The 20,550-nt window shown below is 35.5% G+C and overlaps 2 protein-coding genes across 2 annotated transcripts in view; one reads left to right on the forward strand and one right to left on the reverse strand.

The window, feature by feature from the left end:
- Positions 1-20,550, forward strand: part of LOC100368971 (small ribosomal subunit protein mS22-like) — a 333,717-nt gene that overhangs the window by 16,850 nt on the left and 296,317 nt on the right. The gene's annotated exons all lie outside the window — the stretch shown is intronic.
- On the reverse strand, positions 2,871-20,383 carry LOC100372016 (uncharacterized). Its single transcript, XM_002733685.3, has 6 exons — positions 20,249-20,383; positions 7,709-8,408; positions 6,418-6,577; positions 4,347-4,483; positions 3,400-3,547; positions 2,871-3,060 (listed from the first exon to the last, which is right to left on the reverse strand). Exons 1-6 carry the CDS (start codon positions 20,270-20,272, stop codon positions 2,928-2,930), a joined length of 1,302 nt encoding a protein of 433 aa, XP_002733731.1. The 5' UTR covers positions 20,273-20,383; the 3' UTR covers positions 2,871-2,927.

Raw genomic sequence — 20,550 nt, forward strand, 5'->3', positions numbered from 1 at the left:
GTTTTGAAATTCAAATTAGTTTGGAAGTTCAACTGTGTACTTTTAAAATTGAATTCAAATTACGAGGTAGAATCTTCAATTTGATGCATGTTTTGAAATTCAAAAGTTTGGTTTTTCAATTCTGCACTTTCAAAATTTGTTAATTCAATTCATGTGGTGGAATTTCAATTTGATGTTTTGAAATTCAAATTAGTTTGGGAGTTCAACTCTGTACTTTCAAAATTGAATTCAAATTATGACGTAGAATCTTCAATTTAATGTACGTTTTTAAAATACAAATCAGTTTGGGTTTTCAATAAAGTATTGTTGTTTTTTCTCCAAAAATATTCATTCACCAAGTCTCTTTTTTTGATCTATTCTATTGTAAGGGACCCCCCCCCTTCACCATCGTATTATTCTACAAATTCAAGGTTCAAAATCATGAGAAAACTCAGACAAGAGTTTAATGTTAAATAGTCAGCGCATGCAATGCAATACAAAGAGGCCATACCTACCGTTGTTGCCTTCAAAATAATAGAAATATTTTCTACATCATTTCAATCAATCAAAACATTTTTAAGAATTTGGCATTAAAATTGGGTGCACTCAGATCTACAGGCCTTGAATATGTTCTTCACAATTCCTATATACAGAGTACACAGGAGCCATTAATCCTGTAGATTCATGACAAATTCCATCAGAAAATTAAATATTCAGTTGTCCAGCAGATTGACACTATTCGTTGTTATGTTTACATTGACTTGGGGTTATGTTTACATTGATTTAGGGGCTATGCTTACATTGATTTGAGGGTTATGTTTACATTGATTTGGGGTTGTGTTTACATTGATTTAGGGGGTTATGTTTACATTGATTTAGGGGTTATGTTTACATTAATTTAGGGGATACGTTTACACTGAATTAGGGGCTATGTTTACATTGATTTGGAGGTAATGTTTACATTGATTTGGGGTTATGTTCACATTAATTTAGGGGTCATGTTTACATTAATTTAGGGGTTATATTTACATTAATTTAGGTGTTATATTTACATTAATTTAGGGGTTATGATTACATTGATTTAGGGGTTATGTTTACATTAATTTAGGGGTTATGTTTACATTAATTTAGGGATTATGTTTACATTAATTTAGGGGTCATGTTTACATTAATTTAGGGGTTATGTTTACATTGATTTAGGGGTTATGTTTACATTAATTTAGGGGTCATGTTTACATTAATTTAGGGGTCATGTTTACATTAATTTAGGGGTTATGTTTACATTAATTTAGGGGTTATGTTTACATTGATTTAGGGGTTATATTTACATTGATTTTGGCAGGGATTTTTTTAAACAAGGGAACAGGGAAGCAGACCCTGGAAGCAGATCCTCTGGCAACCATAAAATTCTGATTGACCAGGGACCACAGTCAACTGTGATATGTCTGATAGCAATTTTTGCCCCAAGGTAGCCATAGAATGTTTCATTTTAACTTAGAAGAATCAAAAACTCCACACCCTGGTTGGGCGAGCCCTATCTCCCCCACTTAGTGGCGCTTTTGCAGTTTTTTTCTAGAAAAAACCCTGATTTTGGGGTTATGTTTACTTTGATTTGGTGGTTATGTTTACATTGATTTGTATATGCATTGAAATCTACTGGTATTTAAAGATGCAATATACACGAAAAACTATGATTTAATACGGACTCAAAACGCCTTCTTCCAGCTCACATCAGAGTATTTGCTCGATGAAGTAGTTTGATACTGTATGTTAATAAATACATTTCACTATGATATATAATGACAAAAGAACACTGTTCATGTAGCACCCATCCGAGTATTCGTACGATAAACAATGACAATTTTTAATACCAATGACATTTTCTGTGCACTGGTTGTTTTAATACATACAATAACAATCCCTTTGGCTTTGATTTTTCCTTCAACACAAATGAATATTGTTGTGTGTCCTGCAAACAACATTTTTATGGAAATAGAAAATCTGATTCGGTCTACAGTATGCAGTATCGATTAAGGTAACCAAGATGGCATCGCAGAGTGCAGGATTTTACTACAGTATTTTAAAAACAGCACCTCGTTGCCGATTTTTTTGTAATTTCTGGGGTATTTTTTTAATTTTGATTAACCAAGCATTTTACGTTCTGTGTATTTTGACACTGAAAAGTTAGTTATCGATGAAAGCAACGGCAGTGTTGTTTGTCCATTGCATCGCATTCTATCAGCATGGCGATCGTTACAGCGAAACAAAAAATGTTTACTTTAATGTTAAAATGCCTGAATGTGTGGAAATTTTTTTTTAGTTTTTGCCGACAAAGCGAAAAAGCTTGAAATTTATGCACCAAGAAAACCAAAGAAATTGTGGCCATGTTTTGCACAAAAATAAAAATCGCCCTATCAGAGCTTCCTCCTACATGAAAAGTTTACTTATCATTTACAACTGTATGTTTTGTTTCATTCTGCTTGCATGCTAGTTGATTGCACTTGTGGTAAGTAAACAGGCAGCCAGGACAGGAAGTCGGACACTGCTATTCTGTAACCCAGGCCAGCATCTCATTTGCATACAACATCAAAGAGCAACGCAAACAAACTTTCAGGATTTTTACCCACATACACATGCCTTGGTTCCCTATAATTTAAAATAATTTTAAGAGTATGTCCCAACATTAACAAAGCTTCAAAATTTTAACACTATCTATGAACCTGCCCATGAACCTGCATCTGTACCTTAACTTATCAGAGAAAGAAGCAAAATAACAACACAGCGAGAATGCTTTTACAAGAGTTAGAAATTCATGACAAAACATATATATGACAAATGAAATTCAATTCATTCTTCCATACAACATTCTTCAGTTTCATAAAATCAAGAAGTTTTTCAAGACAAATTTTTATTTTGACCAATTTATTATACATAATTATGTTTGTCCATTAATTCGTCTTAATCTTCTTGTCTCTGTTGCGGGCAACATCTATTAGAACTGGCTTCTTTCTGATTTCTGAGCCACTTAATTTGACAGCTTTCTCAACGTCTTCACAGTTCGCTAGCCAAACAAATCCAAATCTGTACATAAATACATGAAATGATACGTCAATAGTACTATACTTGGTCTCCTAGACTGACTTTAACTATCGAATCGGTAACTGACTCTTACCCCGGTATTTTAACCCGGCTGAACAAAGCAAAATATTAGGAAATAACAGTACTTATTATACATCTATCACTGTAACGTCATAAGTAATTTTGCGGTACTGCACTGGGTATTTTCATGCTACCATATTAAGGAACGCAAATTCCATTTGACCGGACCCCACATGAATGCCCTTCGGTCGATACTCCCTCTGTACTGTCTTTGTGCATAATTTACGGTATCCTCGTAATAACCTCATAATATAGACTTACCGGTACTTTTTTTTTCTCTTTGTAACATGCATATCATTTTTAATAACCAAAACTTTTTCTGGATGAATATCATGACTTTCAAAGAACATAGTGATATCTTTTTCGTTCACTTTTGCTCCAAGTTTACCAATAAACATCTTGCAATCGTCTAGATAAAAAAAACATTCAAACAATTGAATAAATTAACACAAATTACAAATACCTAAATGAATAAATAGAGATCTAATGTTTCTTTTTAGAAATACTCATTTTTAAGTTCAATCATGCTCATGGTAATACACTTTTGGGAATATTACAAATCTTCACATTTCTACATGTATGATTGACTGTTGTAAATTTGAAAGAAAAAATATTCAAAACTTGTTTTTTTAACTGCAATTTGCCATTTTTTATATGTAAAATGGATACCAAGTATTTAATGCAATAAAGAAGTTGTAAAATAATTGTTACCATGGATTCTAAATCATAAACACAAGAGTTTTATTTGCTTTTTGTCATTTATTCGATGGAGTATTTCATTTAACAAAAAACCACATACATCTTTGAAAAAGAATGCATGTCCACAGAAAGACGGACGGACGGAAGGACAGACAAACAAACAGAAGGATGGATGGATGGAAGGACAGACAGATAGCAAACATCAAGAATTTGTAGTAGCCACATACATTCTGGAAAATGAATGCATGTTCACAGAAAGACATACAGAAGGACAGACGGACGGACAAACAGAAAGTAGACGGAAGAACAGACAGATACATAAGCACATTTTAACTATCAACAAGAGCTAAAATTAAATGCAGACAAGTTTGATATGGACAGATGCACAGACCTGATACTACACAATGCATGCCCCTGTTTTTATATTTCATATGGACATCCTTAGATTGTGTATCCCATTGGGGAGGTTGTAAGACAGATGAGAGAAAAACTAATGAGAGAAGCCCTACCAAATACAGTATCTGGTTTATGATAGATTGTTAACGGGACTTCTAATTGGCCATTCAACGGTGATGGCATCAATGTTCCATTCAGCTTTATCAACTCTTCAGCTTCTTTCAAAGTATCGCAAGTCAAGATGACAGATCTTAAAAAAATAAACAAATTTAAAACAAGGTAACATATTTGTAACATATTTTCAATTATAATAATGGTGAGCCAAATCACCTCATTGGGCAGTTAAGTCAAAGCATATATACATGTAAGGCAGAATTTGATAGGTCGAAAAAAACCTGCCAACAAACAAGCTGCTCTCTGATTGGTCTGTTAGGTGTTTGGGTTGAGTAATCATGCACAGTCTTGTAAGTAGCTATGCACTGTCTGTGTGGGTATCAAATAAACACAAGGTAAAATGTTTATTCCATTAATACGCAAGCAACACCAAAACAGCTGGAAAATGAATATTTCAAACAAAAATCAATTTTTCCAACATAAATACATACCATGTGATATTACCATGGATATGCTCATTCAGAATCACAAAATTAATTTTGGCAAAGTATTATATGGTATTATTTGGTCCAGAATCAACAAAACGATGACAAAAGTCAACCTTTGTCATCATTCACAAATTTTAAAGCCACATACCGTACTGTATCGCGTTAGCACCCAAGGTCCTCAACTCCGAAAATCATGATTTTTTTTTTAGGGGTGGGCGTTTACCCCAGCATCCCCTTCGGAAAAGGGTGCACATGATAATTAATCATGTGAGACACATTGAGGGGGATATTATGTCTTTGAGAAAAAATTAGTTGCGTTGTCATCGACTTTTACAATGAAGAAGCAGAAACGATCACAAAAATATGCACACTTTCTTACAATATTAATTACGTACCACCCAAATTTACGAGATTAAAAATATTAAGAGTCTGTTGTGTCAAAGTCAAAATCTTCATCATTATCTCCTCTGATGAATTTGTTGGATCTTACGCAAACTCTTGATGAAAAGCGCTTTCCACTATGATGTATTTGCATGATTTGACCTGCAGTAGCGCATTTTGACCTAATTGGTCAATTCTGTTATCAACAAATCAGAATGCTGTGTTGTACCAACACAATTCTTCAGAAATTCCCGAAAACTTTCTGGTAACGCAATGCGAAAGTGAATTGTCGCTGTCGGAGTACGATCTTTTGGAATTGATTTCGGCTGATAAACGAAATGTTTTTTTCAAAAATAGGTATAGGTAAACTGAATATGGCATGAAACATTTACCACATATCACTTTTATTAACAGGTCATTATCGAAGCATAGTTTATTCATGGTTAACACATTCTCAACATATTCTAGATGTCGATATCCACGCTGTATAATAAAAAATAGATTACCAGTATTCGTTAAGCAATGATCAAATACCATATTTTAAATCAGTGGCATTTTGAAGGGATGGGTGCTTTGCAGAATGTGATCCCAAATTTAAAAATAGCACAAAAATGGGGGTGGGTGTTTGACCGAACATGGATGCTAACGCGGTCCAGTACATTAATTTTCAAATAATTTTTCTAAGGCTTATAGGGAATAAGAAATTACTAACATCTGATCCAAAGTTATACAAAAAATAGAAAAATACATGAAAACAGAAAAAACTATTTTGGATTCAAGATAACTTTTGATGAGCTGATCGAAAGATTATTATATTGTAAATTTCAAATACCATATTTTCTCTATTAGAAGCACATTTTTAATAAAAGTTCAGGTAAACCAATATTTGTATGCATTGTATACCACTAATATGTTTTATTTTTTAAGATTTAAGATTTCCAATCATATCTAATGTTTATTTTTATATCTAAAAAGGTCATGTTTTAGTTTTTATTTAACTGTGCAATATAAACATATCATTTTCTCTGTTTTTTTATTATTGCTAATAGATTATAATAAAATAATCTCCCAGCGTGAAAACAATTTGTTCAATTCTAAATGATGGAATTTGCTTTAAAATTCTAAATGCAGATATGATCTCATTCACCCAGTTATTTCATTTACCAGTTCCAACACTAGAGGGCGCTGCCAGTACTCTTACCCGTGTATCTTTCTCCTCCAACGAGCATTATGTTGTCTCTGCCCTCTTGAGTCATAATGACTGAACTGTGGGTAGATATTACATTCTCCGAAGAAGAATTCCAAGATCTCCTCTGTTGTACCAGGCGGTAAATTTCCGCAGAATACTCTGTACTTTGTGTCTATAAACAAGAATTGACACAAAAATGTATCAAGGTTAATGAACTTGTTCTAGTCTTTGTGACCTGCAGTACTGAGATAATTCCAGCTATTTTACTGATAATACAACAGTGGTGCAAATCAGTATCACCTTAACCCCGCTCCCCAAATTAAATACTGTGGAATACTTTATTTTCGCTGGAATTAATTTTCGCTGAAAAGGCTTTTTGGGCATTTTGTACGGAATTTATTTTCACTGATTTTTGATGTGTTTAATGGGAAATATAGGAAAAAAAGTATATTCGCTGGATTTTATTTTCACGGAATCATCCCTTCAGCGAAAATAGCGAAAATAAATTCCAAGCGAAAATAAAGTATTCTACAGTAGTGTAAAACATGTCTTTTTCGCAAGCACGTCTTTTTAGTGAAAGAACTGTTTCGCTAATTCAAGATGTCACTAATGACTTTATTATAAATTCAAAATGGCCACCAAACAATGTCTTTTTTCGCCACACACACTTTGTAAACAACACAAAAAAGCGTACCGACATGATAGATACACGAAGAATAAAAAAACATATTCATTGTGGTCATTATTTCAATGAAAATAAATAAATGAAGTGATACTGATATATTATTACGGAAATTAGTAGTACTTAGTAATTTTTGAGTCCCAATATAAAAGGTCAATGTTCTGAATGTAACGCAGCCGGCAATGATGCCTGCTTTTTCAAATCCCTGTTGAATCAGTTTTTTATCATTGCGAACAGAATCTAATTACACTTGACAATTTTTCTTTGTTTTTATGGAGGTGATAACTGCGCATTTGTTTTGGTGCGTGGCAGACAAGTATTTTGAAAACAGAAAATCAACAACTACAAGAGAGATTCGCTAAATCGACATTTAGCTATTACGTCATTTTACCACAATTCGCTAAAATTGCATGTCGCTTTTTCAATATGTTTTACAGTACCCTCTGCAAAATTCAACAATTACAGAACACCCACACATACATCATATGATAGTGACCAAAATTTGGCATCAAAAGGATTAAAAAATACCTTTTTTGTAGACCCCCCCCCCCCAATAGTTTGTTGTACATAATACAAGGATAATAGTGAATGTTGAACAGAGTAAGCCAACAAATTACATACCAAGTTTTTGTTTCTTGACAGATAATGCAGTTTTATCTTGCACATTCTCCTCTGTTGTCAGCTGTCTCTTTCCATTTTTTCTGTTTGGAATTTTATTTTCCTCTGTCAATGTCCCCATTGTATTGCTTTCTTTCTGTTGGTTACCAAGACGACTCTCAAGTATGTTATCTGGCGTGCCCTCTTCTACCGTGACGTTTCCAGGTATAATAGAACTCAACTCAATTTGTTTCCTGGTTTTCTCTTTAGTCTCATTGACTGCATTCTTCTGAGCAGTTTTTTGCTTCTTTTGTGTGACTTTAGGTGTTTCTGGTAATGACTTATCATTTTTTTTTGCTTTCCTTTTCTTTGATTTAGAAGTAGAACTCATTGGATCTGCGAGATCTGTACTGATTTTCGGAGTCAAAGACTCCAGTTTTGGAAAGGTAATCACCATTGAATCGTCCTCCTCACCATCCCGCTCGGGTGTCTTTATTAGGGGACTTTTCTTACTAGGTATCACCTTCATTTTGTCCTGCCTTGGAGTTTTATTTTTTCTGTTCTTAGTGTCTTTCAAATTCGTCAACTTTCGACTTTGGTCAATATTTTCAGCTGAAGCACTACTCGATTTCCGTTTCATCCCCTTTTTTTCAGACTTCATTGTTGCACCAGGACTTTTTAGATTTTTTTTCCCCAGAGTTTCTGGTGATATTGTAACATCTCCCTGAAGGAAATAAATACATGCGGTCACAATGAGATTTCAACTTGAAATTGTACTTTAATAACTCCTGATAAATTAATTTAGCTATTTTTAATAGTTATTTAGGACTACGATTACCAAATATTATCTTCAATATATGGTAAATTAATTAACTCATTCATTTACACACATATACACACAAACCACTTTTTTCATATATCAGATCTAAATGACCCAAAAGCAACCTGAATAGCAACAAAGTTTATCTCAATGAAAACTTAAAGGCTCAGGTAGACTACTTTACTTTGTAAAATACTTTATTTTCACTTGGAATAAATTTTTGTTATTTTTGCTGAAGGAATGATTCAACGAAAATAAAATCCCCCGAATATATCTTTTTTTCTATATTTTACATTCAACGTGTAAATAAATTCTATACAAATCACCCAAAATATCTTTTCAGCAAAAATTGCTTCCAGCAAAAATATTTTATAGTAATATGCTTCTAAACAATACCGGTGGGGATTATTTTCTTGTAAGTCTCACTGTGTTAAACGCGGCTCAAGCAAAGCTCTGGTAAAATCTTCAACTTAGAGACAGATTGTGCAGCACATGCACTAGACCTAGAGTCAAACCTGTCTATAGCGGCCACCCAAGGGACTTTGAAATTTTGGCCTTTATAGACAGGTGGCCTTTCTATACATGTTCACTAATTTATTCATGAATATTAATTAGGCACTGAATCAATGTATTTAAACAGATCTCGCAACCCCATTTGACACACTATTACACCACTGTACACTGTATCCAAATACTTTATTACAAATAAAAAATGTTGGTTTTAAATTGTATTATGTAAACTAAAATCATTTCACAAAAATCGATCATTGCACAATAATGAGTAGTATGAAAATTAAATATTTGAAGATCTGTACAGTAAAGTTCATGTTCAGCAGCAGTTTTAGTCTAATATCCTACTAAAGAAATCACTCAGCTTTCTTTGCTTAGCTATTCTGAATTTGTATGTTTCTTTTAATATCTGTTGTGTCTGGTAACTGTTCTAATAAAAGGAGTGTTTCTGGGCTATAGCAAATTCTTTCAAGAAGAAGGGAGAGGGACAGTTAGCAGTGCTTCATTGATCCCTACAACGTACACGAAAAGAACACTTATCTATTGTAGTGATGGATCTCCTTCCAGTTACGTGACAACTTGAAAGTTTCCTCCCCAATCACAATTCCCTTAACATTTTGTTCATTTTTTTTCAAAAATCTTCTCGACCTACCTCACTTACGAAATGGTTGATCCCTAATCAAAACATTACTTTGCGCAATCGAAATCTGTGCGACTTCCATGTTATTGTACTGATACAACAATAGAAACATGTGAAATATGCCTGGGTACTTTGGCCAGTGAACTGGGGTCAATTTAACATCATTGTTAAAAGCATCTATTGTTAAATGTACCGAGGCAGTAGCAACCGAGAAAACAAAATAGTTGAATGAATTTAGTTGGACAACGAGACGATACTGCACACACATTCCTTCACAGTGATCGATAGGCAGTAACGGAAGCGACTCTACTTTTTGACCCGAGTTATCATAACCCCAGAAGAACAAGAACGCACATGCGCAAGGCTAATTAGCATAATTTATTTGGATGGATAAACAACAGGCATGGCCGTTGCGTTGATTTTTTTTCCCTTTTGCTATCAGTTCCAGTTACATGCGTATTTATGGATATTTATAGGAGTTCAAAGTGAATAAATATCGATACTAAATAACAAGTGAGTTGTTATGTTTTTTTGTTGGTAATCATCGTTGTGGTTTCTCATTTCATTCATTGAACAAAATTGTAAGTTATTCCCATGGTATACACATTTCAACAAAACATTAATGACAGCATGTTTTTTTATCAAGACACTTTCAAATTCTTAATTATGTTTTTGGCGTTCCATAACCATCGGTACGGTGTGCTTGCCGTGGTAAACTGAATAAAACACAATTGCCGAAGCCATCGGTTGAATGAAAGGTGTGAAAACATGCTAACTTTGTCCTTTGTGAGCTTATTAGTTGTCTGAGATGGAAGGCAGTAGTCTGCAAGACATCCGGGAGCAATGTCCGTTATATGCAGTTCAACTGATCACTGCGACCGCTGAAGCGTGGCCGTTGGCCACGTTAGGCAGGTGGCCGCTATAAACAGGCTACTTTACATGTAAAATTCGTAGGAACTGTTCCGTTGTGACCGCTATAGGCAGGTGGCCGTTAACACAGGTTTGACTGTATATGTGGCAATGAATATCACAGCAGTGATTGTATGTTGTATTTACGGCAATAAATAGTGTACGAGTTGAGATTGGGAATGTCATGCAGTAAATAGTGTATTTTTTTATTGTTTGTGTGCATATACAATGTACTACATGTAGCCATCGATTTGACATTGTACTACATTCTATATATATTCCTAGTTGTGGTTCTACAACAATTTGGGTTCAAACAGATCCTGGAATTCATATGTCAGTATACATAGCAGAGTCAGTATACAGGCCAGACCCTAACACCTAACACAAAATAGTCAACTGAAAATAATACTGTAAAATACTTTATTTTAGCTGGAATTAATTTTCGCTGAAAAGACATTTTGGGAGTTTTGTATAGAATTTATTTTCACTGATTTTTGACAAGTTTAATGTAAAATATACTAAAAAAGATACCGTAAAAACTTGATTAATTCGCGGTAGTAAAAATAATTATTTTTTCAAGTGTGCGAATTAATAACGTAAAAACGGAAATTATTAGTTTTTGGTGCACGAATCAAAAGAGTACTTTTAGAACAATTCAAAAAGGAGCTGTTTTCATACATTTATTAGTGATTTGTTTTGTTTTCCAATGAACACGATTACTGGACGGTGTTCTAGTACCCCAGACTCGTGGCTAGCAACATCCATGGCGTATAGTCGGGCAGAGAACACGCACTGCGTCAAGGACCATGCACCACTTGAAATGGCAAAGTTCACTCCGTACACAAACAAACAATGAACACGTGGCTACAAAGTAGCCGTCTGGCTGCACTGCCTTTTTTTAATTTTTCTAGGCAGTACCGTCAGACACAAATTATTAATTGTTCGACAGGTCGTCGGCAGTGAAGCCGTCAAACCAATCACCATCTTCGTCGTTGTCATTGTCGTTTAAAAGCAGATCGGCAATGAGTTCTGCTATTTCAGTGTTTCTTCGGATGAGGTGGTCTTCTGCCCTGTTGATTGGATTTTTGTAGCCATGTGTTTATTGTTTACATAATTGTTTTTTTTTGTTCTCAAGCACTTTCATCTACCGGATTCGGCTGACACCCCGCCCTGGGCGATCTTATGGAGGATTCCATTTGTTTTTAAAAAAATGTGGACCAAAAGATTGACCGGGCGATGTTATGGCAGATATTACGAAGCCCATCTTGTCTGGAAAAATAATCTTGCGTTGATAAAAATGGTCTCAGAAAATGTTTAGAAAAAATAATGTTTCGAGTTGACCTAATATAATCATGCAAAGTATAAATTCAAAGTGTTTTAAATAACCCTCTTCTTACCGACGCCATAAAATACCATGTGAAAAATGGACACCTATTTTCCCAGCATACATTTCACACTAACTAGCCAAGACTTTTTGTGTAATTTCAACCAATTTCAATTGTCAAGTACTGCCTTTTAAGTAATCAAATTGACATTAAACTTGGTTTTCCATTTAGAATAGAATATTGTCTTCTCATTTCATGAAATTCAGACACATAAATTAAATTGTACGATTAGAGGAAGGTTACAAAAATATGCTAATTACGATAAACATGACAGCTGTGAATTTTGTTAATAAATCATGAAACCAGAGATAAAAGTGAACTTGCCTAAAAGAGTAATTCATGGTTTATCAAGTAACTATGCTACTTGAGAATTTGAATTTGGGGGGTCCAAAAAAATGTTACCCCCCAAAATATGGTACTTTATGGTTTCAGAAGGAATAAGTATTCTGCCAGACAATATGGGTTTTTATGGCTTGGGAAAGGAAATCATTGGACCATAAAATACCATGTTATGGTAAAATATGGCTTCAGGTTTTTATTTGAGAAAATATAATTACCTAAATGCGACGATCAAATTCTGTTAAACTCTGAATAATTTTGAAACTCAAAATGATGTCAACAGATTTAGCATTCACATGTACTGCCCGTGTAGTAACCTTTTTATGGGCTAAAATAGCTGTCATTTTGAAAATGTTAATGATCTTCATTTGTTTATAGACGAGCGGCACTAGAAGAATTTGTTTATCAAAAGAAATGAACATTTCTACAGTTTGACCACTGATTTATTTTGGCTAAAGAAAAACTAAGTATAAATATGATAAACAAAAACGTCTGGACAGATAGAAGCAAAAATATGCCATTAGTCCCAACAGATTTGCACCTGTGTATCAAATTTTAATGAAATCTTGATGGTATACCTTAAAAACCCTCAAATAAGAGCCACTTTGTAACACTTTCATTTCTGGGTGGTGCTTATTTGAGGTAACATGTTGACAACTTTGTAGCCAGTGGCTCTTAAACCAGGGTCATCAAACTTGTTCATTGTGAAATAGGGAAGGGGATAGGCAAACACACACACAACCAAAATAGACAAGTAATTATTAATGATGTATCATTGCAATTAATTTATTCTGTAAAAATACTGTTATGGGAATAACAAATGTCAAATAAATACGACGATTCGACGTTTCATCGATAATGTGTAGCAATGCCTGAAGTCGGATTTGGTAGCACTTTCAGTGTCTGACCCTACACTCGAATCACTTGTACCTCCGTTGTACAATTGTTTACCAAGTTTGGTACGGCAAACTTTTTTCTTGAAAACTGGGAATAACTTGGGTGGCTGTGGCTGGCGTTGTGGTTGATTTGGTGACGATATAAAATAGTTTCGGATAGAATTGATCTGACCAGCAGCGACAGGAGAAGACATACTTGCAAAGCAAGCATGGAACGAATGAAGAAAATGATGCCCAATCACTTGTATTTATGGCAAAAACAATAAATAAAAACACGTTTTTCTATAGATTTTTACAGCTTGGGTACTTGGGCATTGTTTTAATTGCGCTAGACGTCTGACAGTACAGCTTTGGTTTATATTTCCTGTTTCATAATCAAGCCAGCTTATAATGATATGTTAAAGATATTCACGTACTTCACAGTCCACGCAAACGGGGTCAAACTATAGCCCCACCCCTATATAACCAAATACGAAACGATACAGAGAAAGTAACAATTACATGTATTAAAAATAATTTCCTGTGACCAATCGGAGAGACGAAATCATTCACGAAAGCCCAGGCCTGTTACAAGGCATTTTCTGATTGGTACAAGTTCAGATTATTTTCAATTCTCACAAATAGCTAATTTAAATATTTGGGTCAGCGGGTCACATAGACTTCACTTTGCTGTAAGACAAGTTGATCGCGCAAGTTTGTGGAACTAATCCATTCGACTTCAATTTTGATTATTTTCGGCAAGAGAGTCCTCTCCAAACTAATGCCAGTTATTTTGTTACTTCCCTGAAGATTTTGTCTCGAATCACCCCAAAACGAACGTCTCAAATGAAATGCAAAAAATAACCCAAAATCACGATCAGCGAGAGTGGGCTGCGTAATCATTACATTCTCACAGTCGGAGCATTACAGCTCCCTGGTCGGAGCTACGTCACGATCCCTCAAACGTTGCCAGGACCGGATTAACACCTCTGTTTTCCCCCACGCTAAGGAAAAAATCTTTTGTTTTCTGCTGACTTCCTGTTCCGGTCCGTCTGTGAGAATGTATTTTCGATACCTCCGATTTTCCGATAAAGGCGTTCTAAAATCGTGACGTTCTTTACTTGGTTATAAAGACAACATTGACAATGAATATCCATGGAGCTAGCTCCATGGAATATCTCAACGTGATCCTTCGGTGTTTCAGCAAAAAACATACTAGTAGTTACTATGAATAGTTTGTGAATTGGTCGATTGTGTGTCAGAAATATAAAATGGACAAGTTGACAGTCACATTCACGCTCTCAGTTCATTTCTTTCGTCTATCATTCTTCCGTTCTCAATTACACAGGACATCAGGCAAGTTATGGGGATAATCTTTATTTGTCTCACACCTTCTATGGGGCAATAAACAATGCAGGGTGGAAGTGAGGCACGACAAGCTCGGTGTCTGCCTGATTGTAAACAACCTGGCGGCTGGCGCTTATTTCAGGGTTCTTATTGACAAAACCACTCAACTCTTGGTGGCTCTTAATGGAGGGTCAAATGTAACAAATTTTCACTGAGTGGCTCTTAATTGAGGGTGGCGCTTATTTGCGGGTTTTTACGGTAGTAACACATGGTTTAGTGAACTCTGACACCATATATTACCATAAAATTTTAAATCTGAAGCCATAATATACCATTTCACAATCAAGTATCATATAAAATGCCATAAATTACCATATTCAATCCAAGTGTAACAAATTTTACCATAAAAAGCCATAATGTCCATAATAGCTGATACCATAATAAACCATAAATCCATACCAACAGCAATATGGCCCAATCCATAAAAAGCCATGTGTGATTTTTTAGTGATGACTAGAAAAATACCTTTCGTGTATTTCATAAAAGTAGTATAATACATAAAGGACATCATAATAGATATAATGCATACAAGAAGTTGTAAGAATATTCCATAATCTAAAGTTCGGGAGATGTAAAACCAAAAGAGACAATGTGCAAAAATGGCTATGGTATTTTAAGGTATCAGGCAAAAATGCCTTCTATTTTCACAAGGTTTTTTATGGTGTCGGTAGGATAACACAAAATATATATTGGCTAAAAGAGGGTTAATACATTGTGAGAGGTCGCATTTTACGTGAACAAGAACATGCACTAAGAAGGAAAAGCAAGCTAAAGTCAAAACGGGGTGCATCATGGACATGACACAACACACGCTGCGACAACTGAGTGATTAGCGACATAATTTTGGGACGCAATTGAACTTCAAGTACTTCTATGCGGAACTTGCTGCGCGACGATGCTGACATTAAGTGTGTGTTGACCGAAGTTTGAAGTCACGCACTGAACTGGCGCGTTACCTTAGCAACTTTTTTCTTTCGTGCCCCGCGCGTCAATCTAGTAAAATTTTTATTATATCGGACGTTACTGTAAATACGCAACTTGTATGTACTGGTTTTGAATATATCAATGTCGTTTACGCAGTGCACTGCTTTTCCAATTACGGGGGGGGGGGGGGGGGGGGGGGGGGGAGAATTTGTTTGTTAAATTTGTAAAATCTGTATGAAGAAATTAATAAATCAATAATGACATTTTTTTTCTACAACGGCATTTCAAAACTAAAGTCAGCAATTTTTCATTGATCTATCTATTATTTGTGTAACGCTACGATCACCGTAACATTGTCAGCTGACGGCATTGCGTTGAACGGGTATTCACCGCTGCTGTTGCGATCATCGGTCCCTGACTTTTTTGTTTAAAAATACACAAACTTAGAATGTTTGCTTAATTAAAACGATTCATTGATGATTAACTAAGAAATTACATCAAAATCGCCAACGAAATGTTGTTTTTAAACATCGCGGAAAAACATGCACTCTGCGCCGCCATCTTTGTTACCTCAGTCAAAATCTCCGCTGTAACCCAGCATGCATCGGTTGTAATGTCACTACATGCGTTACGTCGCCTTAGGGTGGCGTTCCTCGGTAATGACGCACTATGAATGAGGTATTTCTAGAGGTCAGGGTTCGTTTTTTCCTTGTCCGTCTCGTCTGCAGTTGAATAATTTTTACTTCGATTTATTTACAGTTTTTTTTCCCCGATGCGACTTAATTTCACTTGTTTTTTTAATTCTTGGTAATTAGTGTCACTGGCGATGAAGTAGTAAAAACGCAATTAATCGCAGTGCAGCAACTCGGGATAGACCATCCCGACGCAATGGGCAAATTATTACTACCCTAGTATTTTGGGTTTGCCTGCTCCGCACCCTTGATAGACTTGGTAACTTCTTGTAGACTTCCGTTTTTATCACTGTTTTTGTAAGGCTAACTATGTACAAAGGCGAGATTACCTTTCGATCAATACATGTTATTGTTTTAAAGATGTGCTAGACGAGGCTGACACTTGTAAACAATACAACGTGAATAAGCATCGCGGGCAGGATTTCAAGGATCGCGGGCGAAACAAAAGCGACGCGGCTGTTTGTCTAAGCGACGCGGGCCCGCAGTGCTTGAAAGGCCTGGGGAGAACACTGATATTTCAACTTTGTAATGTATTGCTTTCATGATAATTATTTTTTTTTACTATTGTTAGGGCACTGACCCGGGGTATTAGGTCTGTGAATATTTTAATATCACCGACTTGATAATGCGTTGCATTCGTAATAATTACGCAAACATAAACATACCATACGTCAAATTAAATTTTACTACCGTTAAAGTCCTAATATAAACCGCATACGTAATAGTAACCGCACCCCCAATTCCGGCTTCAGGGTTGAAGAGTTCTAAACAAAAATTGAAAACTTGAAAAGTACCTATTACGGTACTAACCGCACCCCCAATTCAACAAGACCGTGACTGACTTCATTGTTTCAACCAACTGGTCCAAAACGGCATTGTTCCTAATTCTATTCATTTGTTTCGACAACGTACCTAAAAATAGTCACACCTATTTATTGTTCAGCGGTGATAGGATGTCAGACACGCAATGAAACTGCTTTTGTTCTGGCGGCAACCTCTGTCAATACTCTTTCTGAATAAGTCTGTGTTTCGTAAGTTTTCGACAATGAGCTGTTGTCACAGTAAAAGTGTTAAATTCTTCTTCAATGCTCAGTTTATCTTTCGAAAACAAATAAAATTTCTTGATTTACAAAAAAAATCATGTCGTTTTCCCATGGAAATCAAAGTCAAGACATCGCACTACATTATCGGTAAATCTCTTCCGTGTTCACCATGAGGTCACTGAACTTTCATTAACATATTTAAATGAGCTATGTAATTTAGACACGTGGGCACCATCCAGCATTTTGATTGGTTATTTAGCCTTGACCTATTGGGTCAATAAAACGTCACGTGTGCATTCAAAAACATGGCCGGTATCCTATCGACCGTTTACATGTGACTGAAATCATTCATTTACGGTGAAACTACTTGCATTTCATAACAATTCAACGGATTTATTTTTTGTGCGTTATTGTAATCAATAATAAATAATAATTGCCAATTTAAACACTTCGAAGACAAGTAAGTTATTCACTTGTGAACCACAGCATGGTTGGATTGCGCTACCGTTATGTGATCATTTGCTACTAAGCAGTGCTTTCGTGTTTGTTTTTACTTGAAACTTCTGTTAAAATATACTTTTCGTTAACAAGAAAATTAAAAAAAAATTTATTATATTAAATATAGTGAGTATTTTTTTATCATGTGTACAGTTTTTTTGATTGACTGTAACTGTAACATTTCGTAACGCCTATTTTAGAACCAAAGTAAAGCCTCTCACTCTTCCCTGACGCCTATTCAAGAGATTGTACGGTGTATTGTTTGTTTTGTGCAAGTGTTGTGGGCAAAAAATGACCACGCCCATTTAGTGATTGCAATATGTACGTAATAGAAACCGCACCCCGAACTTGAGCTTTTGATCCCAATTTTTAAATTGATACATTGTAATATAAACCATGGTTTATATTAGGACTTTAACGGTACAATATAATAAACTCTGGACAGCGCACTTCGATCGCAATATTCACGTACATTTCGAGTGAACTCTAATAACCACATGTTTGAATTACGTGCGGCATTGGGCAATGACCTCCAGAGTTCACGCACTGATATTTAAATTCGGGCACCCCAGCTTGACGCAAATCAATATAGTTACTTGTAATTTGTTCAAAAAATCTTTCAACTCTCACAAATACCATGAACGCGAATAGTTAACTGGGGGTTAAATGAAAGGGAACGTCTTTTTTGAACAAAAAACACGTCAGTACAAGATTATGTCACATGTGCAAGATTTATAGAATGTACATGAGCGCTTAACTCTGTCAATCGCCCGACCAATCAGTCAATTTACGCACCATAGAATAAAATCACTTTCCAAAATGGCGGACACATGCCATGCAACCCTGTGGACCAGCGACGAAAAGCCCTGTACAAAGCTTTCCATCACAGAAATTTGTAATCGATGTGCTGACCGATGGATATTTATCGACTAAGTAATAATCTTGCTCAACATCTGTAGTGTCATTGGGGAATAATTTTTTTCAGGTCAAATCTTGACTAAACCTAAACTGCTTGCTAACCGATTGCAGCTACACCAAGTACTGATAACATAAAAACTCAAACAAAATGTATATTTTTAATGTATTCATGCTATCCTGTTATCCTGTTTATTCTGGCCTGCGAATTAATAGGATACAATTTTAAACATGTTTTTGAACATTTAAAAATTAGTGTTCGAAAATAAAATAGATGCGCGAATTAATAGAAACCGCAAATTAAGTTATTACGATATATTAGCTGGATTTTATTTACTGGATCATTCCTAAAATAGAGAAAATTAATTAAAAGTGAAATTAAAGTATTTTACAGTATACAGTTTGTATTTCACTACCCTGAACTGTAAAAGTTGGTGGAAAACAAAATAAATACCTTCAGGCAAAGATTGAATGCTATTGATCATGCGACTACATGCTGTTTTTTTTTTAAATAGATTTTAAGGACTATTTATGATAAAAAAATATTCTGATGCTGAATTTAATTTAACAGAACTTTGTGAAATAATGAAAAAAGGTCATACCTGTACACTGGCATTGAAACATTTTTTTTATCAGAAACAGTTCCGAATATATACGCCTCTGCTTCAAGATATCCGTGTTGATGGGTTTATTCATATTGCTCTGGTGTTTCGATTTTCACAGGATTTAACCTGTTTTTAAGTTCGAATAAAGGTAATGTATGTCGATCGATAGTTTCTACCGAGTTGTGTGAAGCGGATCGAAATATAATTTGGAAAATCGTGTTATTTTCGGGAAGTTTCGATGTCATGGTGTCAATGCTTTCCTACCTTGTGTTATTATATGAGTAGTAGGGGGATGTACAGGCGACTGACTAACTATGCCGATCTCATTTTAGGTCATTTTTTTATTAGCCAAGAAACGTTCCGAGCGCCTGTGGGCTGTACTGAGGTGTGTACGGGGACGCGTTTGGTTGATAGATGTCCCCACCACAGCCCTGCGTACCTCCATAGACAAAGTCCAGGACTTTGAAAAATATAACTTTTTTAATGAAATAACATGCCCAGGTACCAAAAATGATGATCGATTACCAGATATATCTAGAACTCCCAGTTCGGAGTCCAGTTGTGGATGAAATCGGCTACTTTGCTCTAAAAACAAACGCATTCTCTCGCGTGAATGAAATTAAAAATGGCGGCGTTTGGTGGATAATTCCTCCGGTTTACAATTTGTCCGTCTTTACTAGTTGTTATTTAAAGACATTTCAGTTTCAGACAACTTTGTAATGCTTGTTACGGATAACTATCGCCATTTCAACCGATTTCGGCTGGGAAACTACTTATTAAAAGTTATTTTTAACTTGCGCACCAATTACGGTGCGCTCCCGGACTTTGTCTATGGAGGTACGCAGGGCTGTGGTGGGGACATCTATCAACCAAACGCGTCCCCTTACACACAGCACTGTACGCAGGGCTAGCCTCACACAAACACTGAGAGCTTCAGCGTACCACATCACAAATAGTCTAGACCTTATTGTTAGGTCACAGGCAACTTGAAGAGTCTCTTACCTTCTTTGATTGTCGCTTCGGCATTTTTTAAAATTCTTCCCTAGAAACAGATCAATTATAATACGAAACCATGCAGTACAACACACGTGTTCACGCTCAACTTTATCTTTGCTGAATCCTCACTGTGACCCGGAAGTGAACTGGGTATGTTTGTTTCTGTATGCTCACCTCTTGGGACAAGAATATTTGCATCTTTTCTCCTAATTAGTTACGATGACGGTAGGTAAAATGTAAAATTTTGCCTATATTCACACTATGCAGTATAACAAGAGTATGAGAAAGGCCCGTTATTGCAGTGATTT

Source organism: Saccoglossus kowalevskii, chromosome 15 (genome assembly GCF_978046115.1).
Source record: "Saccoglossus kowalevskii chromosome 15, keSacKowa6.1, whole genome shotgun sequence".
In the NCBI taxonomy this organism is placed as follows: domain Eukaryota; kingdom Metazoa; phylum Hemichordata; class Enteropneusta; family Harrimaniidae; genus Saccoglossus; species Saccoglossus kowalevskii.